Below are 17,359 nucleotides of genomic sequence, written 5' to 3'. Positions count from 1 at the left end.
ATGGAATTAAAAGTAATAAAAAAAGTCCCAGTGTGGTTTGGGCTATATGGAACTCCACCTTCAAGAAGGTAATGTTACCGCTAAAGTCGATCACATGAAAAAATTCACATATTCCAACAGCTGCTTCTGATTCTGAAAGTTCTACTCTTGCACACCTAATGAGTTAAGTCAATTCACCTAAAAAATTATTTAACCTGCATTTAAAACCAGTTAAAGTCAGAATGTGTAGCGTGCCCCAAAAGCAATGTTGATTTACTTTTGAGAAACTCAAACTATTTACAAGCTCGCACACAAAGCGCACCACGCAGAGAGGCCAATGCTTTTTTTCATTCTCTCTCCAATAAATTTCCCCTGGCCTAATCAAGCAAGTCGATCAGCTTCCCAATATATATATATCTATTACAATCCTAGTTCGTTCTCAGAGTCGCCTCTTCCACTAGGCTGTTGGGCCAACCCTACATTTCCCCAATGAAACAGGGCCTGAGCACTTATAAACTGCATCCGGGCATATTCTTCCATTGTCCTTTCTCCCTTCCTTCCACTCAGGCGTCTTCCCCTCTTCAGAATTCCAGTCTGCCACTCAGAAGCTAATGTTAACACAAAGAAATCAAGCCCATTTGCATTGCGGGGTTGGGTTTAAGTTTTTATTTGTTTTTTAAGCTTTGGTCTATACAAAAAAATCCCTTAGAGAAATAATAATAAAATCTTCTGAAGTACATTTGCAGCTACATCGATCCCTTTTCCAGTGGAAGCCTTAAGCCATCACATTGAGAGAGCTGCTTTTAAAAATGCATTAGAAGGAGGAAGAGGGTTGGGGGTTGGGGAGGGGGGAGGAGGAAGAGAAACACGCCAATCACCAGGAAGGGTGGGGTGAGGGGAGGAGAGAGGAAAAGGAGGACGACTCGGGGTTAAAAATGTGCAAGAGATGGTCAGTAGAAGGACAGCTTTCTTAAAATGGTTAGTCGTTCCTCTTTGCAGGAGGGCTTAAGAGATTCTTCAGCCGGGGCACCAAAGCCCACAGAGACATTTGTCAAGGGCTAAACAATAAATGAAGAAGCTGGGAAATGCAAAGCTGTTCGTTTCTTGGCAAACTCTCACACCCATTGGCTGCTCTTTATTTAAAAATAAAACCCAGAAAGTTTTTTAAAAAAAAGTAGAAGAGAGAAAGGGGAAATCGTTTTCTTCACTTCCTAGATGACAACGCATTAGAAGTGCAAACAGGGGAGAATATATATATATATATATATATATATATAATGGCAAAGAGTTAGTTTTGCACCACAAATGGCTGGGGTGAGGGGAGTTTGTTTGTGTGTGTGCTTGAAAAATACTCGTATAAGGACCCAATGGCAGTTTTGAGAATGCTTCCCAGATTTAGGGCAAGTTTGGTGAAGCGGCAGAGGGGATAAACAGGAGAGGTTGATTAATGTCGGGGGGAAAGGAGCTGACTGCCGATAAAAAATTATTACAAGATTGTTAGAAGCAGTCCTGGGTAGGGGGGTCTGGGGGGAAGGTCTTTCCCATAGGCCCACAGAAGGGGGAAATGGTTTCGTTTTAGAAAATAAAACCTCCTCGCAGGGAAAGGAAGAGTTTGTCATCTTTCTCAGGCACTTCTGTCTCCCAAGTGCCCCGGAGTTGAGCACTGAGGCTGCCCTCTTCTGTGTTAAGAAAACATCTGTGGAACAAGAGAAAGGGGGGGGGGAGAGAAGGGCATGTCAGATTTGCAAGATACAAAGAACTCAGCAATGCTAGAGAGCATGTCTCTGTTTGTGATATAGGAAGTTGCTTTATATATCAGGGTCAGACCGCTTGGTCCATCAAGCCCAGTAGCCTTGTCTGACCAGCAAAAGGTCTCTTGGTTCCTTGTCAATTGAGTAGCAACCTCCATTTTTGCCAGGAAGACAATTTGGCAGTCGGGCTGTCAAGAACAACCCCTTTTGTTTTTAGGCACTGGCAAATTTCTAGATTTTAGGCACAAAGATTTCTCTCTCTTTTGGAATAGCCGTTCCACCAGTAGGTGTTGAAAATAAGCAACTTTGGAGGCGACACAATGGGAGAACTTTTGGACAATTTCGCAAAGGACATGTCTACCAATGGGCATTAGCCACAACAGCCAAAAGTGAAACAGCAGTATTTATTTCTCTTCGTACTAGAAGCTAGGGACAAGTCGCAGAAGCGCCCTACCATGTCTTAGAGGGGCAACTGGATGGAGGCTGCTGGGAGATAAACAGTTGGAGCAGGCGGACATTTGGTCTAACCCAACAAAATATTCTGCTTGTAGCAAACCTGCAAATCTTTGTTTTGTCTAGGAATTGGGGGTGGGGAGACACCACCACACAAAGGCCATGCTTGGATACCATGACAGGAAACAAGCCTGAGCTCCCCCTCTTTTCTTCTCCCCTCCAGCACAGCCAGCAGGATCTCGAGAGCTGTTCCTTCCAATTTCAGTTAACCACAGCTGAGTGTTACATCCGAATCCTAACAACTGCGGCTAACGTTTGACCAAGGTTTGCAGAGCAAGCCAAGTTTCATGTGCCACGTTTGGAAGCTGACTTGTTTCAAACACATGATAGTCAATGTCATTTAGTTTCTTGGTTCAGAAGGCACAACACACTACGACTAAGCAAAAACTTCAAACTTCTTGCTGTGGTTGCACAAGAGAAAAATGATGTGTGTGAGTGAGTCTAGACGAATTCTCATTTACCATGCCATTTGAACTGGGCTTAAAAATTAATCCACGTGTCTCCCTTGATTTTAGTTCAGGATTTTCTCCAGGCCTCTCTAGAGAAATCACACCTGCAGGTTATCAATTTTCATTTGGAGCAGAGAAAACACAACAACAGAGAGACATTTTTGCAGGCAAATAAAAGGGTGCAGAGAGTGTTTGTACTCCCAGGAACAAGCATACTGTCTCCGTTCTCTGTTGGATTTTGATTCAAGTAACTGTCCAGTTCCAAAATGCATCTGGAGATGCGCTTACCTTGAGCCCTGCCCAAAGAGCACCTTAGGAAAGAACGTGGTCCGGGTAAGCGCCCCGCACGCCATCGCTGTATGCATCCATGGGATAGTCCCCATCCATGTCCATGTCCATATGCATAGGATCCATGGGGATGTCGGAGGGGTACATGCTGCGGTAACCTCCATCCAGCTCTATTGCAACGGAAAAGGAGAAGGTCCCATGTGCTTAAATCTTATAGGAGAACAGGCAGTGACGGCTGGTTTTTTGATGAAAGTTGGGCAGTGCCTCACCAAGCTCCATTTGCTCTAAGCCAGCTCCCACCTCCCCACCTCCTAGGAATGGGGACCCAGGGACAGGAAGGCTGGCAGCTCATACTTACCATCTGCGTATGGCTCGTGAATGGGTATCATGCTCTGGGCCTGTGGAGAAGAGACGGATGTTCACACAACATGGTAGCAGAAGCCTTGCTGAGACCACAAGTTAACCCAAAGATGCTCTTGGGGTATTCTAAACTCAGGTTTCCCATGGCAACCTCAGGACAACCGCTTTGTGGGCCAATATCTTCTTTAGCTGAGTTTGTGCCGCTGAGAGAGCTGCGAACATCTGGATTGCCCATGCCCAGAAAGCAGGGTGGGAGTGGACCCCCAGGATCCACAAATGCTTGACAAGGGAAAACCCAGTCTGCTGAACTCCTAGCCCATGAGTAAGTGACCACCCCAAAACCAGAGTTGATGGGATACAGCAGAGGTGGGGAACTTGTGGCCCTCCAGATGGGATTCCAACTCCCATCAGCCTCAGATGGCTGGTCAATGATCAGGCATGATGGGTGTAACATAGAGAGACACAGGCTTTTCTGTCCCGGGGTAGAGGCTTGGAGACTATACTTGCTAAGCAAGTGGTCCACCATGAGCAGGCCTCTCTGACTGTTTTTAATGCACTGTTAGTCTCTTTGGCCACTTTGACCATTTTCAAATTCTTTGTGCAAGTGAAGCTCTCCCAAATTATTCCAACCACTGTCCTGAACTTGGCCAAACAGGTTTAGATTGTTCACCGAGCAGAAAAAAACACACACGTTAACTTGAGTGGGTAACAAAACACGGAAACAAGAACTTCAGGGAAAGGATGATGACAACAGGTCACTGGAGGCCACCAAACAATGGGTTGGGCAAACATCCAACTGGGTTACTTTAAGGAAGTTGAGTACATTCAAGGTCACACGGGATGCTGACCAGGGTATTTTATGTCTTGCCACTGGCCCATGTGAAGTGAGGGCCGATTCACATGTCATGCAGGCAACTATGGCTGCATGGCCTAGCATTTTAGTTTCCAATCAAGAGCAGGTGCCAAACTGATTGGAGCAGTGAAGCAGTTTGGTGGGGGGAAGGAGAGGAGGGCAAGCCTTTTACTCTCATGCTGTTTTCCTGATGGAAATTGCTCCCACAGCCACCATTTGTCCTGGAGGAGAGCACTCAACACCCCTCCCTCCCGAAACCACTGCTGGACTTCATTTAAAAATAAATAAATAAATCACTAGATGAAAAGGTAGTTTCCTGGGAAATGTATTCTTTGGTCCCAAGCGTGTGATACAGGAGCAAATATAGGTGTTCCTAGAACACAGCTAGAACAACACTGCTATGGTGGGAGTCACCTCATGAGGCAATTGTCTTGGGCAAAATGCTGAAGTTAAATTTTGAACCCTTGTCCAAGGCTGTTAACACCACTGCACATGAAGAGGTGGGGCGTTTCTCTCTCTCTAATAACATTGCTTGAAGCAGGGTCCCTGCAATAGGCAAAGGGTTTGTCTTGATGACCCAGTAACCCCTTCTGGTTCTCTTACAACCAATTACCGTATTTTTCCGTGTATAAGAGTAGGTTTTTTCCCCTTAAAAAAACTGTCTAAAATTTGGGGGCATCTTATACACGGATAGTAAAATACACAATTTTTTCTTAAATTGGAGTCCCCCAAAATAGGGGGTGTCTTATATAGGGGGGGCATCTTATAGACGGAAAAATACAGTAAGTTAGGACCAAATTGCGCAAGTATGAAGTGAGATTCAAGTGCCCGAGATTCCAAAATATCTTCAAGTTTTAAATGCTGCGGGGTAGTTTATTTATTCCCAAAGTCCCAATATTGTATGTTAGAACACTACCGTCAACTTTAAGTACTCTGAGCAACTTGATTTTCCAGAAGTCATTCATCAAACGTCCAAAATAAGAATATACATTTTGCAAGCAAAGTGAAGGTGAGTGAGAAGACTGGGGGAAGGTGGGGGGCAAGGTCTGCTCTGGCTACAAGTTGTCACACTAGCCCCTCCCTGCCAAAATATTATAGACACTCACTGCTTCCCAAGCGGCAGGATCGTGTTTGAAGAGCGAATTGGTAAGTTCTACAGAGACGCGTTTCCGATAGTCTGGGTTCTTGTCTTCTGAGATGCGGAACAGCACAGCTGCTGCGTATGTAGCTGGAGGGAGAGAGGGGGTGAAATCAAGAGGCCCTTTAGCAAATATCCCATTTTGTTAACACCTATGTTGGCAATGGCTGTGTTTTACCACCTTGATGGACTTTATTCCTTTTCTCGGCTTCCTTTTCCTTTGCCTCATCTATCCTTGCTAGAAAAGCCCAGTGAATCCGAGAACTGCCTTCAATGTCTGCTACATCACATCAGTAGCTCACAGGCATTTTGCAACCAATATCCTTTCTTCATCTGTCTTTTCAGCCAGCTGACTGTCATCAAATACACACCCTCATAATCTGTACTATTCACTGTCAAATTTCTATCGCTCAGTTCATGAGGTCATCCAGCTAAATCCTTGCATAACTCCTGGATCCTTTGTTGCATTAAAAAGATCACTGGTCACCAACAAGTCTCTTCCAATTTTTATCTCCAGCAAAAATCGTGAATAAAATAGGACACGACCAGACCATGGAACAACTTTCATCAGTTGTTTTTCTCCAAGTTGGACATGTTACCAGAGAAAAAACACTGGCTGCATCCAGGCTTCACACTAAGCCATAGTTTAGCGCAATGTGAGCATTAACTATAGCTTGTTTGTAATAAGCCAGCTTGAAATCATTGCTTCAGTTAATACTAACCACAATACCAAGTTTGGACAAAAGGAAGCAGTTACGCAAAAGCTGAAGTGAAAGTTTTCAAACCTTTTCCTCCCAGCAACTCAGAAGGAGGATGAGAGAAAGGGGAACATGTAATCTAAGGCTTGCTGGAATTTGTTTGGCCCTGTCTGTGTCGTGCTAAACTACGAATGAGCTTGAGATCCAACACAGTCCTTGTTCATCTTCCTTTTAATCAATTCCATTTCACTGGAAAAGTTGAATACTGCATTTTCCTCTCTCAGAGAAGAAACAGTTGCCTGCTTGGAATGACTTAACTCTGAGTAAGCCCATGCTGCCTTTTATATACAAACCCCAAAACCATTTGCCACTCTCACACATTTAATCACTCTTGTAATGTTTGTTCTAACGCATTTTCAACACTAGGTAATTAAGCTAATTGAACTGTTGAATGGAGGAAGCTGGAGCATGCAACAGCAAAGGGAACTACACAGAACTCTGTATCTTAGAGGGAGAAAGGCGCACACACAGCCCCATTACCTGTGCCTTCATTCCGGGAGTGGAGGAGCTCCATCAGCGGTGCTGAGGCCCCCTCTGCGTCAATGGCGTCAGCTGCTTCCTTATCTTGCGCCAGTTCACACAGAACACCAGCTGCCACACGCTGGATGTTTTCCACTGGAGAGTACAGGAGCTGCGGTCAGGGGGAAGCGAACAAAGGCAGGAAGTGTAAGCAAGAGAATGTTTTCTATTTCATTCCGTTTTGCTCCCTGCCCTTCCTCGACGTTCCTTGTGTATCGTGTCCCTGCTAGCAAAGGACTACAAAACCTTGCTTTACGTACAATGCCTAGGTGCGGTGGGTGCATGGCAAACATTCAATTGCTGTTGTTATTAAATGGCAAGAACACAAAAAAACCCCACTGATTCAAGCCAAACTACACAAGCGAGATAGGGAGATGAGCAAGGCCTTGAGAATACAGGTGATGCTAGGTACCAACAGTACCTAACTCCTACTAAATTAACAAAAATATATAGAACAGCTACAAATATCGGCTGGAAATGCAGAGAAAGAAGGCGCATCCTACCATATGTGGTGGACGTGCAAGATAACGAAAGCATATTGGGAAATGATTTATAATGAGTTGGGGGGGGAAAAGGTTAAAATAATTTTTGTGGAAAAACCAGAAGCATTTTTGTTCAAATGTTAGGTCCAGAAATATCAAAGGAGTAGAAAAGACTGTTTATGTATGCAACGACAGCTGCGAGGATACTTCTGGACCAGAGATGGAAGGAAGACAAAGCCCCTACCAGAGAAGAATAGTTAACAAAGATGACGGGCTATGCCAAAATGGCAAAAATGACTGGGAAGATCAGAAACCTAGAAGACAACAAATTCAATAAAGAATGGGGGAAATTTATAAGCTATTTAGAAGAACACTATAAATGATTAAAACATTGGCAGGATTTTAACAACACTTGCAATGTAACAAGAACTATGGTAACAATTGAGTTTTAAGGAAATATAGAGAACATTATACGATGCAGTTGAAAAAAGAATCCCTCCATGGGTTTCATGGAGGGAACTCTAGGGATTCAGAGAATCCTATTTGTATATGTTCATGATTTATATATAAATGCAACTGTGAAATGTGAAACCAAATAAAAAATATTTTTTAAAAAAGAGAATACAGGTGATGCTTTCAAAGGACCTTATGATTACATCACCCAAGTATCCTGCCTTTCTTTTGAGGAAGTTAGAATGGTGTGTGCAGGAAACACTAGGCTAAGATTGGGGGGGGGGCGCAATTTGGACAAGAGCCACCAAGAAACCTTTATGGGGATTTGCTTCTCTCTGCTCCAAGTCTAGTTTACCCGACTCAAGGGTGCCAATCCCACCCACACATCCCTATGGCATTCCTCCCCTCCTCTTGGATGCGCCCACCTGCACAAAGAGCGGGATGGTGTTCAGGCGGAAGATCTCCATTCGGTTCATGGGGTCGCGAGCCAAGATGTGCAATGCCCCCGTACAGCCTTCCACGATCTCCTCCATCTTTACCCCATCCTGAAGGAGAAAGAAATCTGTTAGGGGCTGGATATGCAGAGCAGCCTGCTCCTTGGCTTGCACCCCACATGTTATTGCTACACCGAAGGCAACTATCGCTCCAGAGGTGCAAAATGAAATGAGAACAGGGACCGTCTGTATTAAGGGGGCTTTCAGTCGGCTAGGATCCTATGCCCAAGCCAGCACCCTCCCTGGCCTCTCACCGTGTAGGGCTGCTGTGTGCCAGCGGCTGCGTGGCGCTGGGCGTCTTGGTGAGCCTTCACCAGCAGCTGAACCAGGCGCGGGATGACGGCAGCTTCCTGCAAGGGGGCGTGGTTGGCTGGGCACAAAGCCAGGTTGCGGATGAGGCCGATGGTAGCCTATGAGGATGGAGAAGAAGGAAAGAGGCACACCTTGAGGACGCTGGCCAAGGGCAAAACCAGGAAGCTCTGCAAGGTGCTGGCGTTCCCCATCCCTACCCCACCCTCTGCATTTGAAGTCAGAAAACAGAGCAGAACAATGTGGTCCCTGCTCCTTTGCTCCAAATTAATACCAAACACAAGAGCACCACTGGATTAGGCTAGCCAACAGAGCAATTCCTCTCTTTCATACCCACCAACCCCCTTCCCTCAACCTTCTTCCAGGAGGAAGACTCTCTTCTCCCATCTGCACCTAGAGATCCTGTGCCTGCTATAAGATTATATAAGGGAAAAGCACCACGTCCTTAAGCACTTGCGTCATCTAAGCAATCTGCACAACCGGCATGAAAGGTTGGCTGGTGTTATTCCTCACCCCCATATTACAGAGGAGGCTGCTCTGTCGAAGGCTGCCCAATTATCTTGCAGCTGAGCTGCAATTTGGAAGCAAAGCCTTCCTAGCGAACAGGTAAATGCACTTAGCCACTGCGTTATACCAACCAGCCATACAGATCTTGGACATCTAAGCAGATTGCTCCCATTGTTCCTACATCCACAGCATCATTCCCCAGCACACAAATTCAAATTCCACAGTGTGGCAAGGAGCCCCCTGTAGCTTAGCTGAAAGTATGATTAGGTGGGCTGTACCACCTTAAGATGGAGACATGTGATTTTGAACTATAAACCCAATACATGGAATCTAACGAAGGGACAATATGAATTGACTCTCTGCACCCTTACTGCGGTAAAAAGTTGGGTATTGATGAACTGGGGGGGGGGGGAATGCAGCTCCCTCCCATGATTAGATTGAAGATATGTACAAACTCACTACACATGAACAGGTTGGGTAGAAACGTAAACTTGCCATGGACAAAATCAACAATATAAATACTGTAATAGGTTATGGTCTGGTTAACTACAATGACCATTTCTTGTAATGTATGCAAGTCCCCCACCCCCACTCTGTTTTGTTTTCTACATGGGTGCTGTTTCTTTTTCTTCTTCTTCTTTTGCGTCTTCCTCTGTGCACTTGTGATTACGTACTTTTTAATCTTTCAATAAGGAAAAAATAATATTTTAAAAATTTTGGAGACCCATGTGATCAAACGCTCCCTGGTGTTGATGAAACCTCTTGGCACAGCCAAGGGAGAAGCGCATAGGAGAAAGCTAAACTACTACAATCCCTAATACAGTAGCTTTCCGTGATGGTCATTTAACCATGACTGCCCATTCTGACGTGGCACAGCCTCCTAGGACTGTGCTAGATTGTTTCCCTGAACATGTGAAAAGCCACTACTTTAGCAATCTGAGCCTGATACAGTTGAAGTAAGGCACACCATGTACCTATACGCATAACTGCTCAGCCAATGGCCTCCTTCCACTCATACCTTGATCAACGGCCACTGATTGGGCTGGTTAAGCAGCTTGACGATGGCGGGGATGCCATAGTTCAGCCGCACGGAATTCTGGGCCATCTCAGCCTCTGGGTGCCGGCTGGTGAGGTGCCTCAGAGCACAGACAGCCGGCTCGGTGATATCCTCTTTGTCTCCCGCCCGGAGGATGGTGTGTATCAGGGCTTCCACTCCGTTCGACTGGGTGACCAGGGTCTTGTTCTTGCTGTTGTTGCAGGTCAAGTTGGAGAGGGTGCCGGTGGCACAGGTCAGCACGTTGATGTCGTCCGAACTCAGCTGGTTCACCAGGATCTTCAGGACACCATCAAGACCCTCCTGTGGGTGGGATAGAAAAAGGTCATGAGACGACACCACAGGGCCAGACAATTTTGTTAAAGGGAAGAAAGGAGTGTGGGGAGAAGTATTCCAACATGTTTGTCTCTCAAACTCCCCTTTCTCGAACAGGAGTGTCATGAAATTTTGCTACAACCTCTCCAGATCGGAAGCTAGCTAGACCCTACGGCCAGGGTCGTCTGTTGCAATCCCCTAAGCCAAATATGGCCACAGAGGAATGTCACTTGGCCCCCTAGTTGCTAACGCAAGAGCAAAAAAGAGGAGTGAAGGATCATCAAGGCTTTTCCGCAGCCCTTTGGGGATGGAGCCTTGCCCTATTCCCCACTCCTCCACTCCCTTCTCCAAGTGATCCTCCAACAGAAGCAGATTACTGGTCATGACTCTGCAACTATTAGGCACAATTACTGGGTGGGGCTTAGGGTGGTTCAAATTAAACGTGCTCGTGGAAAATATACTGCTGCAGAATGCAAGAGGCCCTGCCCAGTCTTGCTCACCTGCTTTGTGGCCACATCTGAGAGGTTCCTCAGAGTCCACAGGCAGTTCTGCACAAGCCTTGGGCTGGAGCTGGTCAGGTGCTTTCCCAGAGCTTGCATGCCTCCTGTTGGGATGTGTTGGGGGGTGGGGAGAGGAAGAAGAAGAAAAGAGATATAAAATTGTAATTTGTTTATTTTTACTTTGGTTACTTGGGCAAGCAGGAGTGTGTGTCCAAACAGTGTTAAGCCACCACTAAATAACTAGCATTTAAACCCTGACTTCCCTGCTGGAAAGGAAGCTGGATGTAGCTCACAGAACAGCTGCAGCAATGCTATCATGCACGGCGCAAACTGCCAAGACAGGCTGCGAGAGGGAGTCCGACAGCTCTAATTAATGTTTTGCAGGGTGATATATATAATGAAGCAACGCTAAGAGCATTTCCTTGACACAAATCTTTGTTGTGTGTTCAAGACTATGCTCAAGAGGAAGTCCGATCACTGCTTTTTTCAATTATACAGGTAAGCAAACCAAGGCTAGCGAAGTGACTCGCCAAATGCTGCATTATGTTAAAATCCTTACAATAACCAGGCACCGTACACAAGTAAGAAGTCAGGTCCTGCCCACAGGGGCTTAGGATTTAAGAATGTCAAAGGCAAAGATCTTGTTCAAGTTCTAAGTCTGACTCTTTTAGCGCTAGACCATGGTGTGATGTTCTTTGCTTACTAGTAGAATGACTGTACACAGCTCTTACTGTAACTGAAAGGCTAGCTATTTGCCCAGTCTGTATCAAAGATGAAGCAACGATGGTGTTGCCCTGATCAGTGCCTGGGAAACCCCACTTGCAAGACCCATGGTTGCTCTGAGCTTTTAAAGAAACAGTATCCTCTAATCAATTTGTACATGCTGAACTAGTTCCTGGGAAGGTACTGAGCATTCCTGTATCGCTTTGCACGTTCTCAAATGCAAAGTGCAAATTTAAGGCACATACTTTGCACAGTTAAGGAAGAGAACCAATTGCCACAGCGTACTCTTGAGGCATCAGCTGCTGAAGACGGCAAAGTGTGACACCAGATGAAGCACCCCTTTTCCAGACTCCTAACAAAGCGTTCCACCCCTGTAGCCACTCACCGGCTTCCACGATGGCTGGCTTGTTGCTGGGGCAGACGGAAAGGACCTTGAGGACGCGGCTGGTGGTCCACAGCAGTTTCTCATATGAGTAGCTGCGCATAATCTGAACAAGGGCTTGGGGGCCTCCGTTGGCCAGGATGATGAGCTGCAGAAGCAAGCACACAGAGCGATGATCTCCTGCTTCTCTGGGCGTGCACAGAGAATGGCACCTGTCCATTCAATCGTTTCCCCAGAACTTAGGGCATGTTTTCTCCATTTCATCTCCCCCCCCCCCCAAGCCCATGAAATGTAGCCTTTTCCTTGCTGTTTGTAGACAGGAGCTGATGCAACCCAAACTCAAACATGAGTGGGGAAGACTTGCTTATATTCTCAGCACCAATTCATGTTATTGTTATTGTATCATGTATCATGTTATTGTATCATGTTATGTTACTGTATCCCAGGGTCTCTCCTGCCCTGCACTCCATGTAAGAGAAGCATCCTAGTTTAGTGGCACGGCTCCCCCTTTACCTTGCTTTCCTGGTTCCCATAGGCAAGCAGCTGCAGGCAGTCGGTGGTGATGGCAAGAAATTTTGGGTTGTTCTTGGTCAGCAGGGGAACCATCTTCTGAAGGCCATCCGCCAGGCGCACGGCCATCTTGGCACCTTCCTGGTACAGCAGCAGGTTGTGAAGGGTGGTGATGGCGTAAAACAGGACTGACTCCACGGGAGAGCTGTGCGTCAAGGGGTGGGAAACATTGGAAGACAGAAAATTCTATTATTTGAATTCCCAGCCAAAGGGGGTCAAGACAGGCAATGGTTCATACATGAACTGCAGTGGAAAAAGAGTGGGACTCACTGCACATACTGAAAGCCCGCTGGCTTAGCAGTCATATGCTCTGCCATCAAGCTATGCACTTGCCAGCCACCTAAGTTATGTCCCCACTTCCTGCCTTCTCCTCTCCTTTCTCAGGGTGCTCAGCTGAGAGCAACACCAAGACGATGGGACCATTTTGCTGCCAACTCAGTTGTGGGGCTGCCATGGAGGATGTGGCTCTGTGCTCTGGCGGTCCCACCGTGGCACACAGAGAAGCTATTAAAGAAGGTGCCAAGGTACAAAGAGGGTGCAGTGGTTGCAGGACTTCTAAATTGTGGAAAAGCAGTAATGGAAACCGAGCAAGGAACAGCTACAGCACGCCGAGGCTTGTGCTTCGAAAAACAAAGGCAACGCCTCCATGTTAAGGCAACTGCTCATCAGCTCCATTTTATGCCAGCTGGGTGTGGACGTTCACCTGGCAAGCTGCCACAGCAGCTCAGGTGCCTAGCAAGGCTTGCATAGCAAAGGAATAGCAGGACGTACATAAGAGAAGAGAGAGCGGCTGGCAGCATACGGCTCAGGTGTGCCTGGGAATTTGGGGGTGGCTGAAGTTAGTACGCTTTAGTTCTATTTGCCCAACTCAAGAGACAGTTAACTGGCCACCAGGACATGGTCAGCTATTTGTAAAGCTAAGAAGTAGAGAAGGATCAAGTAAATATGGCCCTTCCCTGTAATATCAGGTGTGGGTGGGTTGCTTGTAATTACTTGTTGGTAATATAGAGGATTATGTACATGGCACAATGGAACATGACAGGTTTCAGGGCTGAGCCCTGGCACAAACCAAAGATTGAAGGTATTGCTATGGTTGATGCTCCATCAGTGCAAGGGTTTCTCCTCCCCACTCCCACACCTTTTAAAATATGTTCTGGACTTTCCCCCGACCTACCAGAGCAGATCTGGGAGTGGTGCAGGGGGAAAAGAAATCCTGTTGGGCTAGCACATGAACTTAGTTGAATACCACCCTAAACTTCTGCAACCACAACCCACCAAGAACCTGAGCTGAATACATAGTGCAAATGAAGCACAGACAGGCGTCCTATACATTGTTTGGATTTCCAAGCTTTACCCTTGGAAAAAGCTCTTCCAAAAATGGGGGAAGTGAGGGTCAAGCTCTGCTGAGTGTTGGACATTCAGAAAGTCCTGTAGGGTTGGGGAAGGGCTGTAGTTCATAGCAGAGCACCTGATTTGTATGCAGAAGCTCCAGGTTGGATCCTTGGCATCTAGAAGTACGACTGGGACAGAACCCTGGATAAAGTCCAGTGAGCTGCTGCCAGCCACGTGTAGACAATACTGAGCCAGATGGACCAATGGTCTGACTCTGCATAGGGCAGTGTCCTATGTTCCTATGGTTTTAAAGGCATCCATGGGATGTGCCAAGGGCCGCAGATTCACCTGAGCATGCGCACAAGAGCTGGGATGCCCCCGGACTTAAAGATGGACAGCAGGCCCTCGCGGTGGTGGGACAGGTTGTGGAGGATGCTGGTGGTGCAGCGGGCTGTGTCTAGGTCGCTTGTGCTGTGCATGGTTCGGACCACGGCAGCGACTATCTGAGGGGACTGCATCAGAGCACGGCGCGAGGCCTCCTTCTTGGACAGCTGGTTCACAATCATGGCTGCTTTGCTGACCACGACCTGGAAGGAATGGAGGCAACAAATTTAAGAGGAATGAAGGGAAGGGGGGGAGCCGAAAGGACGAAACAGGGAGCTGCAGTGAGTTCTACCAAACACCCAGTTCTATTGTGCTGCAATCAATCTTTATTGTGGTCGAAGACCAGACAAGATGTACTACATCAACACCAAGGGGCGGACGCGGTAGACAAAATTAAAAATTCCCTATATACTTATTTACATTAAAAATGACACTCCTCTCTTTATGCTGCATCTTACATATCACTGGTGATGATGACAGCCCTAAAAGCTCCAGCGTTCAACAGCAAGAGTGGCCAAATTCTGCACCCTGTGTTAGTTACACAAATCAGAATGATTTATCTCTTTACATGATCCAGTCTGCTTCTGCAAGTCATGGGGTGTGTGTGTCAAGGGGCCTGAAGTTCTTCTACGTGCTAACAATGCTATTCATCAGCCCCTTGGGCTTCCAGGATTTCACCAGAGATTGCCAAAACCTTTGTAGTTGTTAAAGAGCTAGGCACAACTGCTAATTTTTTGTGGGGTGGTAAATTGAAGAAGACTGAAACTGAAGATTCTGGTGCAGAGAAGTTGCAGAATTTCAGTGGAAGCACAGTATACACCATTTCACGTACGGGATCACTGACATGCAAACTATACTCCAGTCCACCCACTCTGCTAGGCAAATCAACACCAACCAGCCTCAGAGGTCTAAAGCCTTACCGGATCCTCATCATTCAAGAGTTTGGTGAGTTCAGGAATGGCGCGGGTGGCCAGCTCAGCATCATCCTGGTAGTTGATGAGATGCACAATGGCCGACTTGAGCATCTGGGAGGGCTCGGCCAGTCGCTGAACATTTGTCTGCTGCCCTTCCACTTGGGTGGTGATGAGAAGGGAGCGGTCCTCTACCGTCTCCGGGTACATGGCAGCCCGGACGCGCTGGGCACGGGTCATGGCAAGGTGGGACTCCAAATCCGCTGCAAAAGAGGGTGAGCGGGACAGGATTAGCACAGAGGAAATCCCAACCAGGATTTCCATCCACCTCGCAGGGAGGTTCATGAAACTGCTTCAGCTCTGCGAGGTGCAGGAGTCCTCACATGTGAGCCAAGAGATAAGGCAGGAGTTAATTAGCCAGTGCGATTAGGCAGTTGTAACACAAAGCTGCTTAATTAAAAACATGAAAGGGAGGTGGGAAATGGGGACTGGTTTGCATTGGAAAAATATACACAGGGATTTGTGGGGGGGGGGGAGGTGTTGACGTGCCTAAATTATTGCAGCAACCTGGATTGCCATTTACTGCCTCTAACTGCAGATGTGACTGTCTCTCTGCAGTCTTCTACAAGTCTCTTCTGTATTTATCTCAGTGAAAAGACAGGACAAAATTTGCTCTCCCCATTTCCTGATCCTCTTCCATTTTAATAATAATAATAATAATAATAATAATAATAATAATAATAATAATAAATTTTATTTATACCCCACCCTCCCCAGCCGAAATCACATTGCAAAATTTTACAGGCACCGAATTTGTTTTGCAAAATCTGTGATGTCAATATGCGTTCTTCACGAAAGAAGAACATTTCCCCAAAGAAGCCTGCGCAAGAGTATGCATTATTGTTTTTTGCAAAAAAAAAAAAATCACAAAAATGCATACCCTTTGGTACTTTCGATAGGCATGGGTTTGTTCACACTTCAAGTTGCAGTTCCCATGTAGCAAAGTAAGTGAAAAGAACAAAGAAGAATTAGCTTCTCTGGGTTACTGTGGAAACACCCTTGAGCTACAGACTTCTCCGTCCTTGTACAAGTCCACCTCCACAACATCCTACCGGGAGGTACTCTTTCCATTTCATAGCCGGAGAACCACAGCTGAGGCAATGTTACTTGTCCCACCTGATGGGACTATGGCAGAATTTGTATTTGAATCCAGATTTCCCAGCTCACAAGGCTGAGGACCTGTTCTTAGGCTACACGAGCAGTGAGGTCACGTCCCAAGATTCAGATGCCACCAGTTCATGTGGGATGAACTGAAACGTTCTGCTTTCTGTGACAACATTGTGGTTAAACTAGCCACTAACATGCACTCTCATGGGAACTAATCACAGCATGGGAAGTAATCACACAGATGCGGCATTCTTGCAAAAATGTAAGAACTGTCTGGCTATACTGCCCTGCTGGAGCAAGGCGTCTCTTGGGTCCGTGTTAGTAATTTCTGAGCACTGATTTAACCTTTAAAGCCCTACACATCCAGAGTCCTAGCCTCTTAGAGCACACTAGTGTTGGGACCCACTGATGGCAAGTAAGAATTTTTAGTACGATCATCATCATAAAGTAAAGAGTTACAGCCTGACCCAGGGTGGGTTGGTTGGTTGGTTGCAACAGCAGCGCTGCCACCCATACAAAATATATGGTAGAAAAAGGTAGGTTCAGGTCTGAAGGAGCCTACCTTCTTTATAGAATGCCTTCTTCCATATCACCCAAACCACCTATGCTTTCTGCAACCAGGCTGTCAGTTACCAACAGCAGAACTTTTTTCCCCTGCTGCGGTGCCCGTTTTTCAGATTCCCTACCTATGCGGTTGGAAAGTATAGCTCCCGATTTTTTTCCTTCTTATTGGCTTTTTTTTTAATGGCATTAGAGTCTGGAGAGTGTTCGGATCCAGTCCTGGTGAGATTTAATCTGACACTATAACACCTGGTAAAATAAGTCTGTGTCTCTCTCTTTTACAATGGAGGTGACTTCAGTATTGTATTTCGTGCTTGCCTTGTAAACCTCCTTGGGAGACCCAACAGGGTAAAGAGGCAATATGCAACGCTGCTTCATCACATGACCTCAGGCAAGGGCGTGGCCTGAAGGTTCATGGTGCAGCAACCAGAGGTGGTTTTAGGGTAGGGTGACCAGTGCAGTCACACTGGGCTTCACGCTGCAGGCAGGGTTCGAAAATAGCACGGCGCCAGGTACATTTTCTGCCTAAAGGTTCTTCATCTGCGAGCACCTCAAAAAATCTGGGGGCCACTTTTTGAGCGTGGCTGACACTCAAGGATTACTGAAA

General features: G+C 46.5%; 1 protein-coding gene across 2 annotated transcripts in view; it reads right to left on the bottom strand.

The window, feature by feature from the left end:
• Positions 1-630: 630 nt before the first annotated feature.
• JUP (junction plakoglobin) overlaps positions 631-17,359 on the bottom strand; it is a 59,310-nt gene continuing 42,581 nt past the window's right edge. For both annotated transcript variants that reach the window (XM_081837784.1, XM_081837785.1), the window contains exons 3-15: positions 15,034-15,287; positions 14,078-14,316; positions 12,341-12,542; positions 11,831-11,975; positions 10,723-10,826; positions 9,872-10,210; positions 8,292-8,447; positions 7,969-8,088; positions 6,570-6,720; positions 5,300-5,421; positions 3,339-3,378; positions 2,981-3,150; positions 631-1,675 (exon numbers count right to left, since the gene is read on the bottom strand). In XM_081837784.1, the coding sequence (XP_081693910.1) occupies positions 3,005-3,150; positions 3,339-3,378; positions 5,300-5,421; positions 6,570-6,720; positions 7,969-8,088; positions 8,292-8,447; positions 9,872-10,210; positions 10,723-10,826; positions 11,831-11,975; positions 12,341-12,542; positions 14,078-14,316; positions 15,034-15,287 (2,018 nt within the window). In that variant the 3' untranslated portion in view covers positions 631-1,675; positions 2,981-3,004. The remainder of the gene's footprint in view (positions 1,676-2,980; positions 3,151-3,338; positions 3,379-5,299; positions 5,422-6,569; positions 6,721-7,968; positions 8,089-8,291; positions 8,448-9,871; positions 10,211-10,722; positions 10,827-11,830; positions 11,976-12,340; positions 12,543-14,077; positions 14,317-15,033; positions 15,288-17,359) is intronic.

This window comes from Podarcis erhardii (assembly GCF_964252035.2).
Source record: "Podarcis erhardii genome assembly, chromosome: 13".
Lineage (NCBI taxonomy): Eukaryota > Metazoa > Chordata > Lepidosauria > Squamata > Lacertidae > Podarcis > Podarcis erhardii.
This window is presented reverse-complemented; position numbering and strand designations above follow the sequence as displayed.